The sequence below is a fragment of the Hemiscyllium ocellatum genome, chromosome 30 (genome assembly GCF_020745735.1).
Source record: "Hemiscyllium ocellatum isolate sHemOce1 chromosome 30, sHemOce1.pat.X.cur, whole genome shotgun sequence".
NCBI lineage: Eukaryota > Metazoa > Chordata > Chondrichthyes > Orectolobiformes > Hemiscylliidae > Hemiscyllium > Hemiscyllium ocellatum.
Window position 1 is genome coordinate 46,921,331 of NC_083430.1, and position 26,843 is coordinate 46,948,173.

At 42.6% G+C, this 26,843-nt stretch overlaps 1 protein-coding gene across 1 annotated transcript in view; it reads right to left on the reverse strand.

Annotated features, from left to right (window-relative positions):
* Nucleotides 1-2,923: 2,923 nt before the first annotated feature.
* Nucleotides 2,924-26,843, reverse strand: part of LOC132829938 (syndecan-3-like) — a 223,086-nt gene continuing 199,166 nt past the window's right edge. Inside the window, exons 2-5 of the mRNA XM_060847363.1 lie at nucleotides 24,670-24,781; nucleotides 15,799-16,295; nucleotides 9,477-9,771; nucleotides 2,924-3,220 (exon numbers count right to left, since the gene is read on the reverse strand). Coding sequence (XP_060703346.1) covers nucleotides 3,054-3,220; nucleotides 9,477-9,771; nucleotides 15,799-16,295; nucleotides 24,670-24,781 — 1,071 coding nt within the window. The 3' untranslated portion in view covers nucleotides 2,924-3,053. The remainder of the gene's footprint in view (nucleotides 3,221-9,476; nucleotides 9,772-15,798; nucleotides 16,296-24,669; nucleotides 24,782-26,843) is intronic.

The following is a 26,843-nucleotide window of genomic DNA, read 5'->3' on the forward strand; positions in this document are numbered from 1 at the left end:
ATTCAAATCTCCACCTCCAGAACCACTGCTGTGGTTATCTCAGTTCCCAGGTAACCGCAGCAACCTACCTGTTGAGTTAGGGAGGGATACCTCCAATTTCACCAATTTGGGGCCAATCAGAGGCATGGACAGTGGGGAGGTAGTTGCCTTTGAAAGCCACCCCTCCCCCTCCCCCTCCCTTTAATTGGACCCCCATGGCCACCTTGTTCCATGACAAGAAGATAGAAATCTCACTGCTGGACACCCCCTACCCCACCCCAACATACACACACAGTGAGGAGCAGGCCTCAGCTGACAGACTTTAGGACCCAAATACTGCTGGCCTCTGATTGCCTATCAGCTGTCTGAAACCCAAGTGAGGCCTGTAACAGGACAAGAACTCGTCCTCACTCTTATCTGTCAGTTCTTAATGAGGGTGAGTTATCTCGACAGTGAGAATGGAGTGTTAGTCACCATCTAACACACTCACCCTCCCACTAAGACAAGGAAAAGGAAAATCTCAGCTTTGTAACCCTCAGGTGAAAGTGGTTTGGATAGCAGCAGATAAGTGGACCAGGGAGAATCAACATGACTCAATTCCCACTTTAGCGTCATACATTCTGCCTGTCCATCTGGTTTTTTTTATCCCCCCCACTGCACCACTATAAATTCCAGTCCACACTTTGATTATGGAAAGGGTCACTGTAATCTTTACTCTGTTTTGATTACATAATCCCACCAGTGATGGCACTGTTGTGCTTCCACTAGTGAAAAACACAATTACAATCCAATAAGTTTACATTACAAATTTGGAGCACAAGATTTATAATGGAAAAGCTGACAGAAAGTGTATTAAAGTGTTTTTCTTTCACACTTGTAACTACCACTGGGTTGATACCAATGTTCACACGATTGAAGCCAAATTAAAAGTCAGAAAGGTCTATACGTTAAACTCAAAGCAGAACCTTGAGCATTATGTTCATATTGTCCTGATCTCGGTGTTGGCAGGCAGGGCCACCATAGATTCAACCAAACGTTAATTCCAGCAATGATGCTGTCAAGAAAGATTGTAACATGGGAGGTGACAGCGTCAGTAATTGTTTGGCTCTTCTGAGAATTAAAGATACATCTTCAGAGATTCTCCGGGGATAAAAGGAGAAACCATTAACACTGGATCGTAAAACCAAACAGAAGCAGCTCAGTCAATATTGTGCATGCCAAAGGCTGATTGAATTTTCAAAAACTGGCTGAAATCTTGAACCAAAATGGTGTCTTGACTTTGCTGATTCCAGATGCTGACGGTCAAACTGCGCATTTTACTTTTGTTTTCATTTCACCTTTCTGACAGTGAAAAGTTACTTTCCACCTCTCCTTTGATCCAAAACCAGACAAATCCTGGGGACAATCTCAATGCTCCAGATGTAACACTTTATCAGTGTATTGACCACATTAGGTTTCTCTATCTACATCCTACCTCCCTGGACAGTATGTCAATTCAACACCAAATTTCACTGAACCAACCATGCCACATTTCACAAGCTATTATTGTGGCAAGTGAACTTTGACGTTTTAGTTGTTTCTGTCTCTGATATCAGACAGACTTCAAGAAACAAAGATACATTCAGATGACAAAAGATTAACATGAACTCTCAGTAGGGTTTGTCACATTATCCAACCCAATTTTCTCATAGATACATCACTTGTACCAGCAGTTCCCCAAGTCCTGTGTGCACAACTTCCTATTAATTCAATTGTGTTGAATTCTTCAACACTGCTTCCTCTTTGTGAGCAGGATACATACAAGGTCATTATTTGTGAGATGAGACAATCCCAAAGTTTACAGCAGGAACGAAGAGTCTATTAACATTTTGGCACTGGAAATTGTCAAGGTACGTAGAGGGAAGAGTTCTATTTAATGATACTGTTCCCTCACTTTTTTATGGTGGAGAATGAAAGAGGTGAGAAGAGGAAGAAGGAAAGAGAGGAAAAAGAAAGGAATATGAGAGAGGAAAAAGAGAAACAGAAAGAGAAGGAATTCTGTCACTTGAGAAGAGCAACCAGAGATAGAATAACAGGAATGGAGAGAAGATTCTCGCCACTCACTCACATTTTTTCTCAGTGTTTCCTTCCCAAGTGTTGGATGTGACCATAACTGGTGAATGTGATGCACTCAGAGCTTGTGCCCCGGACACAGGCATATTTTTGCAGGGTGGATTTTTTGCTTTTTTCTTGTTGATTGCTAATCATAATTCCATCCCTCAAATCAAATTCCCCCAATCCTTGGCTGAATCACAGGAAACAAGGTGTTAATGGTAGGAAAGTGTTTTCCAAAACAAGACTTCTTTTTATTCAATCTGACACAAACGTATCAAAAATTCAGCAACATTAATTTAAGGATATGTTTGGTGACCTTCACACCTCAGCTAGGTTATCAGAATTTAATACTCTTCCATTTAGCTTTCATACAATTTCAGTACAGTAACTTTATAGACATCAGATATTGATTGTCTATTTTCAGAGGACAGTCAAGCACTTTCACGTGTGTGTGTGTGTAGATATATATATATTACATGTATTCAAGAACAGAAAACAACAGATAACGTGGTACCAAGACGTTGCTCACAGAATTTCTGAAGATTGTTTTTGCAGTCCAACCTTTGGCACTGCACCAATGTTTAAACCAGATGCGAAACGTGACCATTCTAAATGAGCAAAATTGACTTTTAACAAAACTATTTTCTCTTAATAATATGAGCCTTCAGCACCTCTCAACCATGAGGACTATTTCCAATGCTCTGCACTATACATAAATTCTAACGCAGTGTGGCAGTTGTCTATAAGCAGTTGTGCTTTGCATTTTATAGCCCCTTACTACAGACTCCTTTAGAAGGCTTAGGTTGGACAACGACAGGAAAGTCAACAACACACGTGAAAAATACCAGCATTAAAACATGACTCTGCTACTTAGCAGAACTTTAATCGAGCGACATCATTTGGGATCATTATTCTTTTTGTTTTTTATTTCAGAGACGATCTGTTGACAGTCCAGGCAAAGAGAGGCACTCTTGATTTGTTTATGCATAAAACTCCTCCTGTTTGTCAGGTTTTTGGTAAGCTATGCTCGCCTGCTTCGGCTCTTCCAATGTGTAGCTTCCCTCGTCCTTTTTTTTCATTCGATAGATCAGCAGCATGACCAGGAAGGCAGCAAAGAGTGCTCCAACTACCCCCCCGACAACAACCGCTGTGTAGGAGAAAACGGAAAAGGGTTAATAACAGTTTACCTCCTGCACCATTAAACAAGGGGAGTCAAGATAGGTGTAGTCTCCAGGTAGACGTGGATCACAGGATCAAACAGATTTATACCATCATTTGTGGATTGAATTCACTCCTCATGTATTTGAAAGCACAGAATCGAGGCCATTCGGCCTACTACTTCCCTTTGAAAGATCTACCCATTTGGTTCCTTTCTTGCAGCCCTGCAACTAATCCATTACTGTTAAACATACCATTGAACTTGCTTCTATGTAAGGAGTGCTGTTTAAACCTGTCCTCTGCCTTTAAGATATTATTGGACAATTTTGTCAAAATTATCCAAAATGCTCAGTGTCCAAGAATTTGGGAAACAGGGAAGGCTTGTTTATTTATTCCTGGGATATGGGGTCACTGACTGGGCCAGTGTTTGTTGCCTGAAGAAGGCCTTCTTGAACCACTGCAGCCTGTGGTGTTTAGTTACACCCACATCATTATTAGCAGGCAGTTCCCTAAGTCGAACAGATCCGAGCATAGGGGTTTTTCAGTTCAGGCCAATGAGTTATAAATGTAACGGCTGGAAGATGTAGCTCATAGTTCCACAGAATTAGATTGAAGTTATAAAGTTGTAACAGCCATTTGGTCTAATTGGTCCATGCCAATAGTTATACAACAGACTTCTCCTCCCATTCTCTTCTTCATCTTACCTTTTCAACATAACCTTGTTTTCCTTAATCCCTCCTGCATTTATTCAGCTTCTATATTATTTTCATTAACCACTCCTTGTGGTAGCAAATGGCACATGTTCACCAAAGTTCCCTTATTGATTTGTTTGGGTGACTAATTTATATTCACAGCCGCAAATCAGGTATGGGATGGCCTTGTGATATAATCGTTGGGAAACTAATCCAGAGATCCTGGTAATGTTCTGAGTACCCTGGTTCAAATTCTGCAGATGGTGGAAGTTAATAAATATCTGGAATTAAGACTCTAATGATGACCATAAATCCATTGTCAATTCTCTAGGAAAAACCCATCTGGCTCATGAATGCCCTTGAAGGAAGGAAACTGACCTCCTTACCTCGTCTGTTTTACATGTGACTCCAGACCCACAGAATCTGATTGACTCTGAATTAGGGATGGGCAATAAATGCTGGTCTGGTCAGTGACACCCTCATCCAATGAATGAATAAAACAAAAGTTCCTTAGAATGTAATTAGATCATATATGAGACAGAATGCTGACAAGAATCTGGGACATATGTAGATTTGTGTTTAATAATTATGATTATAGTTTTTTGTTATATCTAATTGCATATTTTTGGTGATATGTAACATATTAGCATTGTTAAATGTTTCAAAGTGCAAGATTTCTTGGCATGCTTTTGTTAAACAGAAATACATTGCAGCCAATCTGTGCCAGCAACATCTTACTGACATTCAGCTAAATAATAAGGGGCAGTGTTGGTCTCAATAGTATCAAGGATGAGGGGTATCAGTGATGTGAAAAGACCAGAGCAGTTAGGAATTGTTTTTCTTGGCACAGAGAAGCAATGTATAGGATTGAATAAGGACAAAAAAAGGGAATGTTATTGTAGTTATCAAGGCCTAATAATAGCAAATGGCACAGGGAAGTGTAGAAATTGCAGTAGATTATCTCAAAAATAAATTAGGAGAGTGAAACACTGGCAATTAAATATGGGATAATTCAAAGGTGTTTTATAAATATATTAGAGGCAAGAGAATGTCCAGGGAAAAAGTATGCTATTTTAGACCTTAATGGGCTAATGTGTGTAGCTGGGAGATGTGGGTGAGGTTTTAAAATGATTACTTTGTTTCTGTATTCACTACTTAGGAGAAGAATGTAGGTATAGAAATCAGGAATTGCAACTTTAACAAATTAAAGAATTAGATTACAATTAAGAGGGATGGCATATTCATGGTTTTGGTGGGCTTGAATTGGATAAATCTCCAGGCCGAGATGAAATGTACCCTAAGCTCTGTGTGAGGTAAGGGAGAAGATTGCATGGATTTGACATTAATTTTCAAATACAGATATGGAGACAAGGCAGAGGACTTGAGTACAATTAATGTGGTACTATTATTCATGAAAGGAAGGGGGGGGGGAATGAGGGACCTACAGGCACGTAAGTCTAACATCAGTGGTAGCAAAACTACTGAGGGAAAAAATCCGAGAGACAGAATAGGTGCTTGGAGAGACCAGGGTTAATCGAGGATAGCATGGTTTTGTCAGTGGAGATCTCACCAAACAAGTTTGATTGAGTATTTTGAGAAGGTGACTGGATGTGTAGATGAGAGTACTGCAGTTGATGTAGCCTGCATTATAATAGTTTATAATTGACAAAGTGTTACATGAGAGACTGATCAAGAAAATAAGAACCCATAAGATCCAGGACAATTTGGCAAACTGGATTCAAACCTGGGAGAAAGTGAGGACTTCAGATGCTGGAGATCAGAGTTGAAGAGTGTAGTGCTGGAAAAGCACAGCAGATCAGGCAGCATCCGAGGAGCAGGCGAGTCGATGTTTCGAGCATAAAGCCTTCACCAGGAATGAGGGGGTGGGCCGGGATTTGAGAGATAAATGGGAGGGAGGTGGAGTTGGGGAGAGGTAGCTGGGAAAGCGATAGGTGGATAAGGTGAGGGAGAAGGTAATAGGTCAGAGGGGGCAGTGATGGACGGGTCTGGAGGGCGGTGCCTGAGTTGGAGGCTTGGGACTGGGAAATTGTGAGGGGAGGGGAATGAGGAAGTTGTTGAAAACCACATTGATTCCGTTTGATTCCAAAGCGGAATATGAGGCATTCTTCCTCCAGGTGTTGGGTGGTAACAATTTGGTGGTGGAGGAGGCCCAGGATTGCATGTCCTTGATGGAGTGGGACAGGGAATTGAAGTGTTCAGCCACGGGATGGTGAGGTTGGTGGGTACGGGTGTCCCAGAAGTGTTCTCTGAAAAGATCCGCAAGAAAGCGTCCTATTTCCCGGATGTAGAGGAGACCACACCGGGTGCGATGGATGCAATGGATGGCATTGGTAGGGGTACAGGTAAATTTCTGTTGGATGTGGAAGGATCCTTTGGGGCCTTGGATGGAGGTGAGGAGAGTGGTGTGGGCACAGGTTTTGCTCTTCCTGTGGTGGCAGGGAAAGGTGCCATGGATGGGGTGTGGGCTGGTGGGAGGTGTGGACCTGACGTGGGAGTTGCGGAGGGAATGGTCTTTTTAGAATGCTGATAGGGGTGGGGAGGCAAATATATCTCTGATGATGGGGTCCGTTTGGAGGTGGCAGAAGTGGTGGAGGATATTGCGTTTGTTGTTTGCGGAGATTGGTGGGGTGGAAAGTGAGGATTGGAGGATTCTGCCCTTGTTGCGTTGGCTGAGTGGTAGGAAGCAGAGGGTGATGGTTGACGGGTGCTTTTTATGACTGGGAGCCTGTATCCATTGGCATATCACAGGGTTTATCGCTGGTCCCTTGTTGTTCATAAATTGGATTAGTGATCTAGACATAAATGTAGGAGGTACGATCAGTAAGTTCTCAGTAACATGAAAATTAGTGATGTGGCAAAAAGAGAGGAGGAATAGTTTTGACAACAGGATGATATAGATGGTCTGGTGAGATGGGTTGAACAGTGACAAATGGAACTTAATACTTAAAGTGTGAAGTGTGTATTTTTGGAGGACTGATAGGTAAGTGAGTAAATGGTAAGATTTTGAGTGGCACTGATGATCATGTGGTTAGGAAGGCATATGGGAAACTTGCCTTTATTACTCAAAGAATTGAATGCAAGAGCAAGGAGGTGATGATGGATATCATGTTAGTTTGGCCGTAACTGGTGTGCTGTGTGTAGGGTTGGTTGCCACATTATAGGAAGGACGTGCTTGCACTGGACAGCAAGAGAGAAGATTCACCAGGATGTTTCCTGGGCTGGAGTAAAGCAGCAATACAGAGAGAGATGACAGGCTGGGGCTGTTTCCCTTGGAGCAGAGAAGGCTGAGCAGGGACCTCATTGGGGTGTACAAATTTCTGAGCGGCTCAATAGGAATAAACATCTTCCCTCAGCCAAGGGATCAATAATCAGGAGGCATAGGGTCAAGGTAAGGGCTGGAGGTTTACAGGAGAGTGAGTAGAATTTGTTTCACCCAGGTGCTGGGGGCTGGCATCTGGAACTCACTTGCTGAATGGTAAGTAAAAGATGGGAACCATTACAACATTCAAGAACAGTTGAGATGCAACAGCATTTGAGGTTATAGGCTGAGTGCTGGGAAATGGGATTAAAGTACATAGGTGCTTGATGACTGGCATGGACATAATGGGCTGAAGGGCCTGTTTCATGCAATAATATTCTATGACTCTACGTGAAGAAAAAGACTTGATAGAGAAATTTAGATTCATGAATAGATTCAGTATGAGTAATTAAAGAGAATTTGAGGAAATAGTCATGAATCTGAAAGATTGCTTTTCCTGAACTTTCAGAACGGGCATTACTTTATTTTGTCATCAAAGTGGGAAAGGCTGTGGATGGAATGGGAAAACATTCCATTTGTGAAGCTGCCCATCAATCAGTAAATGGTTGGGTTTTTACCCTGTGTTTCCAGCACAATGTGGAAGAGCAATTAGATGGTATATTTTTTTCCTTAAATAACGTCAATTCTCGAAGGAGTGTTTATCCTGTTTTCTGATGTACTCTGTCCAGTACATCAATACTAAGGAAACATGAGACCACATCTGTTTTACTTGCACCATCCAGTTCCTTAAAACAGAAGCAGGGTTCTGCTACAGCATTTATCAGCTCACTGTGGACAAATACATCTGATGGCAGAGAAAGAGGAAGCACATGAAAAGGCATGTTCAATACACCAAGTCATGAAATCATTATGGCACACAAGAGGCTACTTGGCCCATCAAGCCCATGTCAGCACATTCCAGTCCGTTGTTCTATCCTTGTGATCCTGTAAGTTTATTTCCCTCAAGTGTTCAGTCATTTTTCTTTTGAAATCATTTGTCATTTCCATTTCAACTGTTATCACAGGACACAAACCTCAGGCATGACCACTTGCAACAAAACAGAGTTATTCCTCACACCCCATTCCATATTCCTTCAACTGACCTTTTATCAAAGACCTTAGATCGACATCCCATAGTTCTCATACCATCAACAAATGGAAACTCTCCTTTGTCAATTTTATCTCAACCCTTCGTAATCTTGTTAACTCAACTGGATGTCCCCAGCTCCATGGAGAACTACCATTCTTCATGTGAACCTTGTAGTTCATCCCTGGAACCATTCCGGTCAATCCCCACTGCACCCTCTCAGGGACCCTTATGTTCTTCCTGAAGTGTCACAGTCTGAACTAGGTGAGACACTGTTAATTTGTTCATTATCTGTGGGCATCACTGGCAATGGGAACACTTGAAGTACATCCCTCACTGCCCCTTGGGCATTGCACTGAGTGGCCTGCAGAGGGCAATTAAGAGTCAACCCCATTGCTGTGGGTCTGGAGTTACATATAGGCCAAACCAGGTAAGGATGGCAGATTTCTTTCCCTAAAGAACATTTGTGAACCAGATGGATTCTTCCAACAATCAACAATAACCTCTTGGTCACATTCACTAGTTTTCGATTCCAGATTTGTTAGCTGAATTAAAATCTTCCTGTGGCAGGGTTTGAACCCATTTATTAGCCTGGGCCACAGGATTACCACTATGCTACCATCTCCCCCGTGGATATTATGGCATAACTAAAACTTTATAAAACTTCAATATAACTTCCTCATTTTCATACTCAATACCTTTACTTATGAAGTGAGACCAAACTCAGCTTGGTCTTTACTGTGCTCACTATGCCTTTCACAGTATCTTAATATTTAGTTCAGAGTTTTTCAACTTAATTTTAAAGTCTGATTTTGTGAAGGAAAGGCCTAAATAGAATAAACTCGCAAATTACACTGAGCAATATTCACATCTGAACACAGAATCCATTCAAACTGAACTTCCTCCCTTTAAAACCTGCTGAAGAACCTCCTTGAATAAGCTGATGGACACTTCTCAGCCTATGTCAGAGCTCCTATAATCTGGGTAATGATGCCCTTTGAAGTAACACCTACCAGAATGATCTGGTATTCAACATTCTTGATACCAGGTATAAAGTCAAGGCGACTCTGCGTCTGGGGAAAAACCACAATGATACATCGCTGTGTCCGAATCTATGCAGCAAAGACTACTAAAGGAAGCAGCTTACCTACTAACACCTCTTTCCTCTCCAGTATGTTTTTCTGGGGTAACTGTGCAGCTGAAGATGAGCTCCCCGAATCTATTGCATTGTCTATGTCATTGGGGAGGCCTTTCTTCCCAGTGCCCCTCCCGGTTGGTTGTGTGACGACAGCAAACACTTCATTATTTGCCTCTGGATTGATCACTTCTCCTTCCTCGGTGATTTCAAAGTCTCCACTCGGACCTCCTGCAGCAGGAGCCTCCACCTCATTGTTGACAGTCGTCACTTTGACTATTTCACTGGAGTCATCTTTCTGTGTGTGCTAATTTTTGAGAGAAAAAGTGATTTGCAATTGTTCATTGAAAAGTAGATTCATATCCAAGTCCCCTCTGATTAGCTTGCTATGGTAATGACAGCTCTGACAGCAAGTAAAAAGAAGCAAGCTCTCCAATTTGGCTTTCCTGCTTTCAGGATGCACAATGCTTCATTCTGAGACACGGGGGATCGTTTTAATCAAACTATTTTACGCCATCCCAAAATGACTCACTGACGTCAATGCACAGTTAAAGTGGATCTATTGCAAGATCAAGATTGCTGTCAGTTCCTCAATAGGTGGAATAGATTACACCTATGCCCAGTGGATGGGAGACAAATTCAACAATGACTCTGATCCCAAAGGATCTTGCCTGATCCTTTAGATTGAAGTTAAAATCGCTCCCAAGCATCAGCCAGTCACTATGATCCAGATGTGAGCAAAACCAGCAATTGCAAACAAGCTTAAAAAAAAAGCCAAAAGAACTGTGGTTTCTGTAAATCAGAAACAAAAACAGAAATTGCTGGAAAAAACTCAGCAGGTCTGGCTGCATCTGTGGAGAGAAATCAAGAGTTAACATTTCGGGTCAAGTGACTTTTCGTCAGAACTCAGAATGCAATAAACAACTCAGAATGCAAACAAGCTACTGGGCAGTGCATCATGTCCCCTGTACAAAAACAATTCTTAGCCTTGGGGACTCTCTGTATCATTCGAAACAACTGGGAAATACAAAATTATGGGGCTATGGTGCGATTACTGGTGGGAAACTGTAAATACAGACAAATACTATGGAAGTAGCTTCAAAGGCAGTTTATTTTTCTACTCAACATGTTCAGAAATGTTATTACACACCTCTGGAGCAGGTGGGACTTGAAGCCGGGCCTCCTGCTTCAGAGGTAGGGACACTACCCACTACAGGCAGAAAGGACACTGACTGGCCAAGATGTTGATATGAGAAAGTAATGAGGGACTATAGTTTCTCCAGTGACATAAATTGAGATTCTTTGAAATTCCACCTTCTTGTGTTTGTCTAGATGGGTGGAGGAGGAGCAGCTTTGATAATAATATTGGGGTGGCACGGTGGCTCAGTGGTTAGCACTGCTGCCTCACAGCACCAGGGTCCCAGGTTTGATTCCAGCCTCGGGTGACTGTCTGTGTGGAGTTTGCACATTCTCCCATATCTGCGTGAGTTTCCTCCGGGTGCTCCGGTTTCCTCCCACAATCCAAAGATGTCCAGGTTAGGTGAATTGGCCATGCTAAGTTGCCAATAGTGTTAGGTGCATTATTCAAAGGGGAATGGGTCTGGGTGGGTTACTCTTCGGAGGGTCGGTGTGCACTTGTTGGGCCGAAGGGCCTGTTTCCACACTGTAGGGAATCTAATCTAACATTCAGCCGGAAACAGGCACAGATCAGTTCCAACAGGGTTCACTAATTCTGTTGCAAAGAACTTTTTGAAGCTTGGCTACCTAGACAAATGTCTGTGAGTTTTGTTTTCCTCATTCTGAAGTGGATTGTATAAAATGGTAGAGACACAGACAATCCTGAGTTCCTTCTGAGCTATGTCTCCATTCACAGGGAGAGGCTATTCATGTTTCTTTAAGTCTGCGCGGCTGCTGTTAATCCCAGGTTTACATAAGCTTTGACAAGAAAGACCATGGAACTATCAGAGAAAGCTTTGCAGTGAAATCTATTCCAATATTGGGAATGCCCCTCACTGCACTTTGGGGCCAGCGACCATAATTCTATTCGTTTTAAAATAGTGATTGAAAAGGATAGACCAGATCTAAAAGTTGAAGTTCTCAATTGGAGAAAAGCCAATTTTGACAGTAGTAGGCAAGAACTTTCGAAAGCTGATTGGAGGCAGATATTCACAGGCAAAGGGACAGCTGGAAAATGGGAAGCCTTCAGAAATGAGATAACGAGAATCCAGAGAAAGTATATTCCTGTCAGAGTGAAAGGGAAGGCTGGTAGGTATAGAGAATGCTGGATGACTAAAGAAATTGAGGGTTTGGTTAAGAAAAAGAAGGAAGCATATGTCGGGTATGGACAGGATAGATTGAGTGAATCCTTAGAAGAGTATAAAGAAAGTAGGAGTACACTTAAGAGGGAAATCAGGAGGGCAAAACGGGGACATGAGATAGCATTGGCAAAAAGAATTACGGAGAATCCAAAGGGTTTTTACAAATATATTAAGGACAAAAGGGTAACTAGGGAGAGAATAGGGCCCCTCAAAGATCAGCAAGGCTGCCTTTATGTGGAGCCACAGAAAATAGGGAAGATACTAAATGAATATTCTGCATCAGTATTTACTGTGGAAAAGGATATGGACAATATAGACTGTAGGGAAATAGACAGTGACACCTTGCAAAATGTGCAGATTACAGAGGAGGAAGTGCTGGATGTCTTGAAATGGTTAAAGGTGGATAAATCCCCAGGACCTGATCAGGTGTACCCGAGAACTCTGTGGGAAGCTAGGGAAGTGATTGCTGGGCCTCTTGCTGAGATATTTGTATCATTGATAGTCACAGGTGAGGTGCCGGAAGACTGGAGGCTGGCAAATGTAGTGCCACTGTTTAAGAAGGGCGGTAAAGACAAGCCAGGGAACTATAAACCAGTGAGCCTGACCTCGGTATTGGGCAAGTTGTTGAGGGGAATCCCGAGGGACAGAATGTACATGTATTTGGAAAGGCAAGGACTGATTCAGGATAGTCAACATGGCTTTGTTAGTGGAAATCATGTCTCACAAACTTGATTGAGTTTTTTGAAGAAGTAACAAAGAAGATTGATGAGGGCAGAGCAGTAGATGTGATCTATATGGACTTCAGTAAGGCATTCGACAAGGTTCCCCATGGGAGACTGGTTCGCAAGGTTAGATCTCACGGAATACAGGGAGAAGTAGCCATTTGGATACAGAACTGGCTCAAAGGTAGAAGACAGAGGGTAGGAAATCTACTGTCCTTACCTGGTCTGGCCTGCATATGACTGCAGACCCACAGCAAAGTGGTTGACTTTTGACTGTCCTGTGGAATGGCCTTAGCATGCAACTTTGTTCAAGGGAAAATAAGTGTTGGCCCAGTCAATAGTGACCAGTGTCACCCAGTGACCCCACGTCCCAAGACTAAATAAAAAAAAGAAAATAACTAGCGCATCCAGAATGCCATGGAGGGGGGGGGGGGGTGGTTGGGAATTCCAGGATTTGGACCCAGCAACAGTGAAGTATTTCCAAGTCAGGATAGTGAGTGGCTTGGAAAGGAGCTTGCAGGGGGTGGTGTTCCCATGTGTCTGCTGGGAGAAAGTGAGGTCTGCAGATGCTGGAGATCAGAGCTGAAAATGTGTTGCTGGAAAAGCGCAGCAGGTCAGGCAGCATCCAAAGAGCAGGAGAATCGACGTTTTGGGCATGAGCTGAAGAAGGGCTCATGCCCGAAACGTCGATTCTCCTGCTCTTTGGATGCTGCCTGACCTGCTGCGCTTTTCCAGCAACACATTTTCAGTCATGTATCTGCTGCCCTTGTCCTTTGAGATGGGAAGCATCGTGGATTTAGAAGGTGATGTTGAAAGAACTATGGCAAAGTTGCTGCAGTGCATTCGGTAGAAGATGTACACTGCTGACACGGTGCCAATTGATGAGGGGAGTAATTGTTTAAGTTGGTGGATAGTGGCCCAATCAATTGAGGGGCTGCTTCGTCCTGGATTGCATCAAGTTTCATGAATGATATTGGAGTTGCACTCATCTAGCCACATCACACTTCTGACTTGTGTCTTTGTAGATAGATGATGGACAGCTTTGGGGAGTCAGGAAGTGAGTTACTCGCCATGGTATTCCCAGACTCTGACCTGATATTAAAGCCAAAGTATTGATAATGCCATTAGAGTGAGCTTTCAAACTGACAAACAGAGAATTATATCACATGTAGCACCAAAACAGGTAATTCAGCACAATTGGTCTTTGCTTCTGTTAATGCTCCACATGAACCACACTCCTTTGTGTTTATCCAGCTTCCTGTAAATGCTGTTTCCCTTGGTTACTGCTTTTGGTGATACTGGAGTCCTCACTCTCATCACTTTGGGTTAAAAAAATACATCATTCCTTGTTGGATTTGTTGGTGTCCATTTTATATTATTTACTTCTATGCGCTCTAGCTTTTGTCTCATGAAATAGATTAGAACATCAGACCAGGTGTAGGCCATTCGGCCCTGTCATTTTAGATCATCACCAATCATCTCCTTAATGTCAGTTTCCCACAATATCTCCATATCCCTTAATCTCATTCGTGTCCAGAAACATATGGATTTCACTTTTGAACTTAATTAAATGAGATTCCACAACTCATTGAGGTACAGAATTCCAAAGATTAACCACACTCTGAATAAAGCAATTCTTCCTCATCTCAATCCTAAATATCTAACCCCTTATGGGGTACATCCTATTTGTATCCACCCTGTCATACCCTGTCACACGTTTCTATATTTTTATGAGATGCAGGGAAATTCATCAGATGGGTGTTTCGCAGGAGGAGGTGATGGCATTGTTCTGATATAACACCTTCACTGACAAGTTAACCTGGGAACTTTCTAACCCCCAGAACTCTTCCTGAAGTATCACTCTTCCTATATGCTGTAACAGGCTAACTGGCAGCCAATTGTAATAGGCTCCTTTTCAGGTTTGTGACCCATGACCAGTGGGGTTTCATCGGGATCAGTATCAGGACTACAACTGTTCATAATATATATTAATGACTTGGAGGAAGGAAATGAATGTCCTGTAGCCAAAATTGCAAATGACACTGAAATAGGTGTAAAGGCAGATTGTGAGAGGGATATAAGCAGTTTACAAAGTGATATTGATAGGCTAAGTAAGTGGAGTAAAATGTGGGAAAATTTATAGTTCATTTTGGAAGGAAGAACAAAGTTTCATTTAAATGGAAAATAAACTGCAGAAAGCTGCAACACAAAGGGACTTGTGCACGAAACACAGAAAGGTAACCAACAGAGACAGCAGGTAATCAGGAAGGGCAAGGGGAATGTTGGCCCTTATATTTCAAAGGGGTTGAAGTATAAGAGTAGGGAAATCTTACTGCAACTGTACAAGGTGCGCAAGCAGTTTTGTTGTCCTTATTTAAGGAATGATATAATTTTATTGGAGACAGTTCAGAGAAGATTCATAATGAGTGGTTGCTGGTGTGGAGGGATTGTCTTCTGAGTAAAGGCTAGACAGGTTGAGACTCAGATGAGAGGCTGAACTCTCTACTCTCACTTCTATTTTTAATGTCTTAACTTGGAACCCATTGTAACAGAACATCTATTAACACATATTAACCTGGAACCCATTGTAACAGCAGGCCTGTTTGTATCATCTCCTATCTTGGCAGCCACTGTTACATGAAAATTTCGGGACACTTGCTTCCATACTCATTTCGGATGGCATTGCCATCTTGATCACCTATGACCTCTGTACAAAGTTTATCTTTCATTAATCTGGGGCTTAGTCCCCTTTGACCAATGCACAGAGTAACAGTTCAGATAGAGTCAAAGACTGTCCACTTCCCCCATGTTCTCCATCAGACAATTCTCGAGGATCATCCCTCAGGGGCCCCCAGCACTTCCACCGTTGAAAGGACTCCTTGCAATATGTGCTTTCCATAGGCAGTGGTTATAAGCAGGCCCTAGGCCTGACCAACTTTACTTTGCTCCCACCTCCTGGAAATTACATCTATTCAAAATTCTAATGCCATTTTAATTCCCAAGTGTTGTCTTCCAAAATGTCATACATTTAACTTGCAACTAAGAAGACAAGGAAATTGTAAACATTTGGTGTTCCAGAGTATTCTGCACTAGGCTCCAGTCAGAATTAAAGAACACAGAATTAAATTTGTCTTCTACACCCCAACAGGGAGGTTTATTTCTGTAGTTGTGCACGCTGCACAGTTCAGAAACCTGGCTGATGAGCCATCAGTCAACTCTGAAAGAGATACTATCTTGACATAGCATACAATATGTAACACAGAGACTCTCAGTTATCTAAATATGACAACTTACCTCTGTGATGTAAGGGACATGTGAGAGGGTTTTCTGAGTGCTCTCTGTGAAGCTTGCCAATGAAGCTTGGCTTGTGTGTACATCTGCTGTCGATGCTGGTCTGGCCACCTCACTAACTCTGGTGGCACTCCTTGTGATTGACTGCACTGTGGTTGCTGCTGCAGTAGCGAGTGGCACAATGGCGATGGTACGGGCAGTCGGCATGGCGACAGTGCTGGTGGTGATGGCGCTGGCGGTTGTCGAGGCGCTTGTGGTCGTTGCCAGGAGAGTTGTGGTGGAGGCAGCAGCTGGCATGGTGATGGGGACTGGCGCCATTGTCGAGGTTGCTGCCCTGGTGAGAGTGGAGGCGGACGGTGTGGGTGAACTGGCCGTGCTGCCGCCCGCCAGGGAAGTGAAGGCAATCGGCTGAAGCGAGCCGAAGGATGTGGTGGATGGCGGAGAGGTAACCGGCCTGGCCATGCTGGTGGTAAACCGCAGCTCAGTGTCAAACTCAAAGTCTGAAAAGAAAAACACAAACACTGAGTTTAACCTGATGACCATAGATTGTACAAACCATGGATGGGAGTGTCATATAGATGCCATCGCATTCATTGAGCCTGTGCTCGCTCTTTGAAGGTGCTATCTGATTAGCTCCCCTTCTTTGCTTTCTGCCCATAGGCAGGTATGTTTTTCCTTTCAACTGCTTATCATTTCTCTTTTGGAAGTTAAAATGAAATGTTTCCAACATCCTTTCATTCCAGGTCACAGCATATGGCTATACTTATATATGACACATCACACATGCACACATCAGATCTCACACTAGAATGGCTACTCCATATTAACCTGTCCTACTAAAACATACAACCAGATCTGACAATAACATGTTGCCAATTCCTTCAGGATTGTGAACAGGCAAGAGACCAGAGGAGAAGGTGGAATCAGGCCTTCTAGAAGATTCTTTTTCACCAAGTGATCTCTGAGAAAGAGCCTTTGCTGTTTTGCCTGTGTTGAGAGGTCCCCCATTGCCAGTGCAGGGATCATGTCCCAGAATGACTATGATCAGGTCAGATCACCAGTTGGTGGAAATATCAGAAAAACAAACAAACAGAGGAAGTGCCAGAGAAACTCAGCTGGTAACATCTGTGGAGAGAGAAAGCAGAGTTAATGCTTTGAGTCCAGTCACTGAGGTACAGCACAACTTAAGGCAATAACATAGTTTGGTGCTGGTGATGACCTGGAGATTATTGGCAAAATTGGCAAATCAAGGGGAGGTGAGTGGTCCAAATTAATTTTAAGAACATTTGTAAATTGAAAATGAAGTTTGAACAATGTTTGATCTGCCTGTTTAGCACATTTCTCCACCCATTTCTAAAAGCATTGTCTTGTTTTTAATTCTAACTATTGTATCCTAAGGTAGCACAGGAGAGTGGCAACTCTGTCCATTTTTCACTGTATTCCTGTACTCTTTTATTCAGGTATACCTGACAATAAAATTAAATCTAATCTCATTGGCAGGGGAACAGTTCCTTAATAATTTATTCTTCATGTGTGATTGGTTGGGATTGTACCATTATATGATTGTGTAGAATGAAGGCAATGAGAGGAATTTGGTGTGTGGTGTATAATATACAGCTAACTCAGCAATGACCACGGACCAACATTAGAGACACTGTCTGTGAGCTGAGTGATGAGAAGCCCATAAACAAAAGGAAGGATGATCTCACTGATACTCAACATCCTCTGACCACTGGAAGGAGGTTACACACAGTGGACAGGAATTTTCATTTACATTGGGACCCTGACCCAGCACTGTGTTGGGAACAGTCACCTGACTGTGATATTACCTTGTTTAGTCAGTAACTTGCCAGAACTTGTCCTTACCAGTGCATGTACGAAGATTTGCAAATAACACAGCCCGCTATTGCAGGTGAGAGGGACAGAGAAAGAGAGTGAGAGACAGAGATAGACAACAGACACAGAGAGAGAGAGAGAGACAGACAGACGGAGACAGAAAAATAGAGGTTGATTCCACTACTAGGTGACCTCTCAGAATTGTTTTAGTTTGAAATAAACATGCCGAGGCTGTCAGCAATGGTGGGAGGAAATCCATCCACAGAGTGGCCAGTGGTTGGGTGGGTGGAGAAGTGATCTGACAGTCTTATCTCTGGAGGACTGTTCCCTCTCTCTCGCCTGCTGCTTTCCTCCTCTCTCCCTCCTTCTGTCTATCTCTCTCTCTCTCTCTCTCGCTCTGTGTCACCTCCACTCAGCTCCCCAGTCCCTATCCAGCCTTTACCTTCCCTCCATTGGTACTTGCTGGTTTCTCCTCGAACACCGTAGCAAACGGTGCTCACCATCGCTGTTTGTACCCCATATTGGGGCAAACATTCTGCCCATGAGACTCTGCTCAGATTATTTCCCTGCTCCAATGTTGGTTGGGTCCTAGTTGGGATTAAGCTCCCACTCTGGTGTTCTGGACACACTATCAGCCTTGGTTCTCCAGTTCTTGTTTTAACTTCCAATTTTGGAAGTTGCTGTCACGCACAGACCTGGGAAACCCACAAAATCAGCATTCCCTCTAATCAACTCAAATAGCAGGGATCAACTCCAGTTGGAGACAAGGATGCAATCTGCGGTTTTGTAAAATCAGAGGGTTTTTACTTTCAGTGGAGCTGACTATGACAGAGTGCTGATGGAAGCTTGAAAGTGGCAGGGAGATCAACTTACACAGCAGTCAGCATTGACAATGCTGATCACTGCTCTGTGTTCAAGTCAAACTGTCTGCACTTACCAGGAGAGGACTCAGACAAGTTGGCCTGAAACACTCCCATCGTTAAATAACTCACCATCAAGACCCACACATGAAGGCTTATCCGTAAGCTGAGGCATCGCATGGCAACCAAATAACAAACGCGACACAAGTAATTGGAAAACACCATGACCATTTCTGATTGGCAAGATGATGGGGTCAGGCCCAGTTAACCATATGCCATTTTAGGGGCAGATTTTCAGAATATGAGCTGTGCATTTAAAACAGAGATGAAGATGAATATCTTCTCTTAGAAGATGGTGTATTTGTGGAATTCTTTACTGTAGAGGGCTGTTTAGGCTGGGTCATTAAGTATATTCGAGACTCTGAGATAGACTGACAGATTTTTAACCAGGAAAGGAATCAAAGGCAGTACAGTGGAGTTGAGGATTATCAGATCAGCCCTGATCACATTGAATGATAAAACAGACTCGAGGGATTGAATGGTCTTCTTCTGCTCTTACGTCTTATGATCCAAACACAGAGAATGGCACTGGGAGCTCAGCCCCAGCTTTTCTCATTCAATTCCAGTTCAAGTGGCCGGAGTTAATAATGCAAATTACTTTTTCCATTCTTATTTAGGGAACGTGATTTAATGAGGGAAAAGGGAAGGCTAGCCAAAGAAATGTCAGCAAACGATCGGACTGAAACCAAATAAAACTGTCATTGCCATGATTTTAATTCAAGTTTATGGTTCTTCCAATTTCCACATTACTGGGAATGTTGAACCAGGAATGATTCATCCCTGTGTGAAGACCCTTTTGTTTTGTGGAACTTTTTTTTGGTGGATGACAGCATCAAAATGAAACGGGGGAATACTCTGACGGAGGGTATGAGGGATGAAGAACTAAGAAGGAAAAAGACAAATAGAAAACTAACTGCAGTGGGTGGTGTTCTAGCCTGATACTTCAGAACACACAGAATTGGTGTGAGTGGAAGCAGGCAAGAATAACCAGAATGGATCAGTTTTCTGCTTGGCTGACAAGAATAGATGCTGATGTTGAATTAGTCCAATAAGAAGACTGTGTTACTGTGTCTGTGCGTTACACTGTTGGAAAAGGTAGAGAGCTAAAACTGGAAGAGCTGAAGGTTATGGATTGTACACATCCACTGTTGCTGTTTGAGTGTTGCCAAAGCCCACCATATCATTTACAGATAGCACAGAAGGACATCTGTGGGGATTATATCGCTGAGGATTGTTGAGACCTGATTCTGAGCGAACTCATAGATTTCTACCTAGGTAGTGTGTTATGAAGATGTGGGTGTAATGTACCTTTAAGAGAGTTAAAAGCTAGCAAACTACCTGACAGCACCAAGTGTTCTGAATAAGGTAACAATGTAACACTGGGTTGAAGCTAGCAACACATTTTTGAAGCTAGGGTTACCTGGAGACAAATACAGATTTGAATTGGGCCAGTTTAAATTATACTCCAAAAAAAACACAAATTCCAATCCAGTTTGAACTTAGTATATTGCCAATCTTAAAAGCCAATGGCACAATCTGATGCTTTGGGGTATAATACCAGGGAAAATGGAACAGTTTGGAGGAGAACTGCCACACCACCAGCATGTAGACACAGTCTGGAAAATAGCTTTCTCTAAGTTATCATTATCGATCAGTAATCTGCGAAACAGAAATCCCTAAGAAGAAGAAAAGAAGACTGATGAAGATATGAAGAGAAGATTTGATATCTGGCTGGTTTTGAAAACTTGAATTTTTAGTAACTCTTAATCGGGGGCTTTTATCAGACTAGTATTATAGAAGGGAAAAGATAGGTTAGAGGAAGGAATTGTAAATAATTGTTAGTTAATTATTCTCTGTTATACTTTAAGAAATAAGGCTGTTAATTTGTACTTTAATTAGTTCTTAGCCTCTTGAATTTTCACAGATTACTGCATGGGATAAATCTTTTTTGTGTTGCTGGTTAAGCTGGAGAGTTTACCCCGCGTTGTAACAAGTGTTAACCATGTCTGACAACATCAGATGGAGTGTGGCAGCTGGTGAATATGACTCATTTGTAGAAATTATTGAGTGAGGAATGAGAGGTTCTAATAATGGAGGCAGAATTGGAAACAATGTGTGATAGCAAATGAAGGCACATCTGTTGAGGAGATATTGTGAGCACTTGAAACTATTTGAAGTATATCCTTGTTCCATCGGCTGCTTAAAGTGAAACTGTGGTATCAATTTGAAACATTGTTTGCTGGTTAATCAATATTTGAATTATGTTGACTTTGTTGGTTTGTGAAATCTTGTCCAAATGGTTTTCTTTTCATCTCTCTAAGTGGTTGGTCTCTATGGGGGTCGTAACACGAGAAAAACATGACATTTAGTTTCAGAAACAAGAGACTAATTTGTTAACTTTTACTATAAGATGTGGAGAATGTTCTTTGGAGAATCAGTTCAGCGATTCTGTCATTTCTAGAAAATATGGGAATGGCAAACAAAAAAAAATACAATGACTTGATTCTCACACATGAGGCAATGTACATCCCACAGGGCAGTATCCACCTCTATCTGTGCATCAGGATGGGGGCTGTGGAGGACTCAGCAACAACTTCTATTGATCCCAAATCCTGCACACTGGCAATCACCCACAAAGCCCTGCACGCATGGACATAAAGAAATGGATGCCAAAGCTGGAAGGGAGAGATTAGGAAAAGCGAGCAAACTGAATGGTTTAGAGGCAAGCATTCCATAATAATGAAGAGAGAGCACAGAAGTGGAAGTGGGAAATGTTGCAGGAATTTTAAAGAGGACTGAAGCAGATTGAAGATTTCGCCACCCTGATGGAGAACATGGGATGAGTAACAAACGAAAAGGGCAAAGTCAGAATAATAAGTATTTGAGAGGGACAAAGTTCAAAATCACACAATACCAAATTATAGTCCAACACTGACAACTCCACATTATATTTGAGAGAGATTTAAAAAAATAAGCTTATAAATATACAAGTGTGTGCAAAATAATAGCTGGTATCTTCTTACCGTTTCCATGAGGGAAGTAACACAACATTTGCTGCCAACCCCCAGAGGAGGGATAACTGAATATGGGCATCCTTCAAACCAAACTCCTTCTCTACTAACCATCCATTCAATGATCTGCTATTATCACCAAAGGGCAACTGGATCCATAAACAGTCATTTACCTCATGGCATTTCCATCAATAGAACTGATGCTGCTGACCATTACAGAGTAAATGATCACATACTGAGATTTATTTTCGGTAAAAGCAGGGGCGGAAGCTAATCTTATTTTTCAATGTGATGTTGTACGGTTACCCTCGCAACACATCTTCTTGGGGTTTTCTTCTGCTGTATAGTCCTAGGGTCATAGAGATGTCCAGCATGGAAACAGACCCTTCGGTCCAACCCATCCATGCCGACCCAGATATCCCAATCCAATCTAGTTCCACCTGCCTGCACCCGGCCCATATCCCTCCAAGCGTCCTATTCATATACTCATCCAGATGCCTTTAAAATGTTGCAATTGTACCAGCCTCCACCATTTCCTCTGGCAGCTCATTCCATACACGTACCACCCTCTGCATGAAAACGTTGCCCCTTGGGTCTCTTTTATATCTTTCTCCTCTCGCCCTAAATCTATGCCCTCTAGTTCTGGACTCCCCCCATCCCAAGGGGGTCTATTTAGCTTATCTATGCCCCTCATGATTTTATAAACCTCTATAGGGTCACCCCTCAGCCTCCGATGCTCCAGAGAAACCAGCCCTAGCTTGTTCAACCTCTCCCTCTACTTTCAAAGTAAAGGAACTTGCTGCTTGTCAATTCAATATGCCAAAGGACAAACTGAACAGGATAGAGATGAGAAGCTTATCTTACCAAAGGCTGCAAGGTGTCAAATCTCTTCCGAGCTGTATAGTTGGAACCAAAGTACAATTGGGATTGAAAAGAATTAAGTGGACTCATTAGCTATTTTCTCATCTAAGGTTTTTATATAGAATTAGAGTGATACATCACAGAAGAGACTATTGGTTCCTTCTGCCCATCTTTGGAAGTGCTCTGCAATTAGTCTCAACTTATATTCACTCCTCCGATGACATAAAGGCAAAAATAAGAATTGAGGCTAATGTCAAGATTTACTTCACATAAAGATTCAGTTGGGGGAATAGCTAATTTAAGAATGAACAATGATGAATCATTACAGTCATAGTGTCATTAAGATGTACAGCACGGAAACAGACCCTTCAGTCCAACATGACCATGCCAACCAGATATCCCAATCTAATCTAGTCCCACTTGGCCCATTTCCCTCTAAACCCTTCCTACTCAGCCACTCCCTGTAGCTCAAACCCTCCAACCCTGGCAACATCCTTGTAAATCTTTTCTGAACCCTTTCAAGTTTCACAACATCCTTCTAATAGGAGGGAAACCAAAATTGCATGCAATATTCCAAAAGTGGCATAACCAATGCTCTGTAGCAACATGACCTCCCAACTCTATACTCAATGCTCTGTCCAATAAAGGAAAGCAGACCAAATGCTTTCATCGTTATCCTATCTACCTGGGACTCCAATTTCAAGAACTATGAACCTGTACCAGTTTTCTGACACCTCACCTGTGACTATCGATGATACAAATAACTCAGCAAGAGGCCCAGCAATCACTTCCCTAGCTTCCCAGAGAATTCTAGGGTACACCTGATCAGGTCCTGGGGATTTATCCACTTTTATTTGTCTTAACACATCCAGAACTTCCTCTCTGTAATATCTTCCATGTCCTTCTCCACAGTAAACACTGATGCAAAATACTCATTTAGTATCTCCCCATTTCCTGCAGCTCCACACATAGGCTGCCTTGCTGATCTTTGAGGGGCCTTATTCTCTCCCAAGTTACCCTTTTGTCCCTAATGTATTTATAAAATCCCTTTGGATTCTCCTTATCCCTCTTTGTCAAAGTTATTTCATGTCCCCTTTTTGCCCTCCTGATTTCCTTCTTAAATATACTCTAGTTCCTTTATAGTCTTCTAAGGATTCACTCAATCTATCCTGTCTACACCTGACATATTGCTTCCGTCTTTTTCTTAACCAAAACCTCAATTTCTCTAGTCATCCAGCATTCTCTACACCTATACTGTCTCTGGACTCCTATTATCTCATTTTTGAAGACTTCCCATTTTCCAGCCGTCCTTTTACCTGCGAACATCTGCCTCCAATCAATTTTTGAAAGTTCTTGCCTAATACTGTCAAAATTGGCCTTCCTCCAATTTAGAACTTCAACTTTTAGATCCGGTCTGTCCTTTTCCATGACAACTTTAAAACTAATATAATGATGGTCACTGGCCCCAAAGTGCTCCCCCACTGACACCTCAGTCACCTGCCCTGCCTTATTCCCCAAGAGTCGGTCATGTTTTGCAGCTTCTCTAGCAGGTACATCCACATACTGAATCAGAATATTTTCTTGTACACACTTAACAAGCTCCTCTTTATCTAAAGCCCTAAAACTGTGGCAGTCCCAGTCTATGTTTGAAAAGCTAAAATCCCCGACCATAACCATCCTTTTATTCTTACAGATAACTGCGATCAGATCCTTCCAGCATGAGTCAGATACCCTGGACCAGCAGGTTTTCGCTCATCTAAACATCCACCCAGAAAGTGTTCTCTGCAGTCACAACACAGAATTACAAAGATATGGTTCTGCTCTTTGAAAGCTTTTTTGAAAGATTCATAAGTAAAATCAAGGTAAGGTTGAGAATGAGATAGACACAATTCACACACGTGCATTCTTTGATTTGCTAACTAGCCCAGCAGTTATCAGGGTGGTAGGACAGTGGTATTGTCACTGAGCTATACATCCAGAATCCTAGTCTAGTATTCTGAGAGCATGGGTTCAAAATCTCACAATAGCAGACAGGGAAATTTGAATTTAATCGTTAAAAATCTGGAATTAAAAAGGGTGAGTGAGCCATGGTAGGGAGGGCGGTGTTGAGATGGAGGGGCGTGTGTATCAAACTCCAGCTTTAGCTGTTTGCTGGCTTTTGGGGTAGTTTAGAATAAAATCAAATACCCCACTCGCTACAGGGAGTGAGGAACGTTTAACAGGAACACAATAGATAGTTAACTTACAGCCTGATCCTCCAGAACCAGAGTAGACATTTTCATCCTCATCATCTGACCCTGATCCTTCGAGATCTGTTAACGTTGCCAGATCTTGTGTCTGTCGGGATGTGTGGTAGGTCTGGGGTGGAAGAGACAAATAAACAACATTAGCATCAAAGAACTGGATTTGACAATCAGCCCCATTTATTGAGGAGGCTGAGGAGTATTGTGCAGCAGAATTCACGCTGGAATGAAGGGGGGATGGATTGGGAAAATAAAAAATATTTTTCTATTTCTATTTTGTATTGACATTGTTTTCAATTCTTAAATCACAAAGCTCAGAAGTGAACACAGATCACTGGACAGCAAAACAGTCAGGACATCAGCAGCTGAGTGGTAGGTCTGAGGGCAGCGGAAATATTGCTGGATTATTCAGTACAAACCATTTTCAACTTTAAACAAAAATTGAGACACCTCTATCACCAACATACTCCCTTCAAATAACTGCTTGGATGTGGTTGAACCTATTGCAATGGTCCAGTTAATTCTTAAAGTGATTTAACAAGTAGACAGGAATCTAAATTTTGCTTGGTCAGTTATCAGAGTCTAGATTAGAGTGGTGCTGGAAAAGCACAGCAGGTCAGGCAGCATCCGAGGAACAGGAAAATCAATGTTTTGGGCAAAAGCCCTTCATCAGGAACAGAGGTAGGGTGCTTGCAGAGTGGAGAGCAGCCATTGCTTTTACCTTGGTCAATTATCAGTCAACTGCGGTCAACTGTAGGTCCACAGCTGAGGTGTGTGTCATAAGGGTGCCAGGTTAGGAATTCCAGAACTTGGACCCAGCAATACTGAAGCAACAGCAATATACTGTACACCCACAGCGAGGCCGTGTATAATCCAGGGAGAAAACGAATCTGAAGTTTTCGTGAGTCTGCTACTCTCCAACCTCCTGGATCTGCCAGTCTGGCAGGTGCTGTCAAAATGGTCGATTCATTGGCAATTGTAGCTGTTTCCAGGCAAACAGTCTCTGGGCAGGAGACATTGAGCTCCCTTTCTGAAGAGCTGCACATTCATATCCCCAGCCTCAATTAATATTCAGGCTCAACCTGAACGTGTGACAGGAGCTGAGCTGTGCTGTCAGCTGGCACAGTCACTTCGTCTGGGCCTCACCTGCTCAGAGGAGAGAGGAAGCTAACAAGAAACAGTCAGACCTTCCAGCGGCACAATCATCATCTCCCCTTAGCCAACAGTACAGCGGCACTCAATGTGTTTGAGAGGGACTCGGCTCAGCGCCAAACTAACTGTTGAAATGATCCAGCTCTTCAAAGCACAGCAGACGTCTACGTGCTGTCACTAGGCTCATTTAACATATTCCTGGCAATGCAGCAAAGGACAGAAGAACACATAAACCGATGTGATTTAATGTCACCACAGTATCACCAGTGACAGCCCTGTAACCACCAACCCTTCAGCCCAGTCTAGAGCTTAAAATACTCTCTGCCATTGTTTTGACAGGGCGATGGATCTGATTGCATTGCAGGATGTTGTCAGTTGTATTAAACATGGTGCAAACGTTTCACCCAGCCACAGATGATGGCCTTGGGGTCTCTGATTGATACTGATTACAGCTCTGAACACATCCTCCTGACTGATTGGAGACAAGAAAGATAACCCAAGATCCTGTCTTCTTCACTCCCTCCTTTCTTAAGCAAAAACAGACCAACCAAACCCCGGACTCCTTCATTCTGTAACAGGATGAGGGTGTCACTGGCTGGGCAGCATTTGTTGCCCAGAGGCCAGTTAAGAGTCAGCCACATTGCTGTGGGTCTGGAGTCACATGTAGACCAGACCAAGTGAGGACAGTAAGTTCCTTCCCTAAAGGATTTTATAGTGAACCAGATAGGTTTTCATACAATTGGCAATTAATTTATAGTAGTCATTAAACTCTGAATTTTATTGAATTCAAATTCCACCATCTGTCATGGGGAGATTCGAAGCCAAGTCCCTAGAACATTACCCAAGTCTCTGGATTTACAGCCCAGTGATAATACCACTCGCACATCACCTCTCTTGCTGCACTCTTCAAGTTCTCAATGAGGAATTTACAAACGAACACATGAATGAGGAACAGAAGCAGGGCGCTTAGCTCCTTTAGCCTGCTCCGTCACTCAGTAAGGACATGGCTGATCTGACTGATTCCC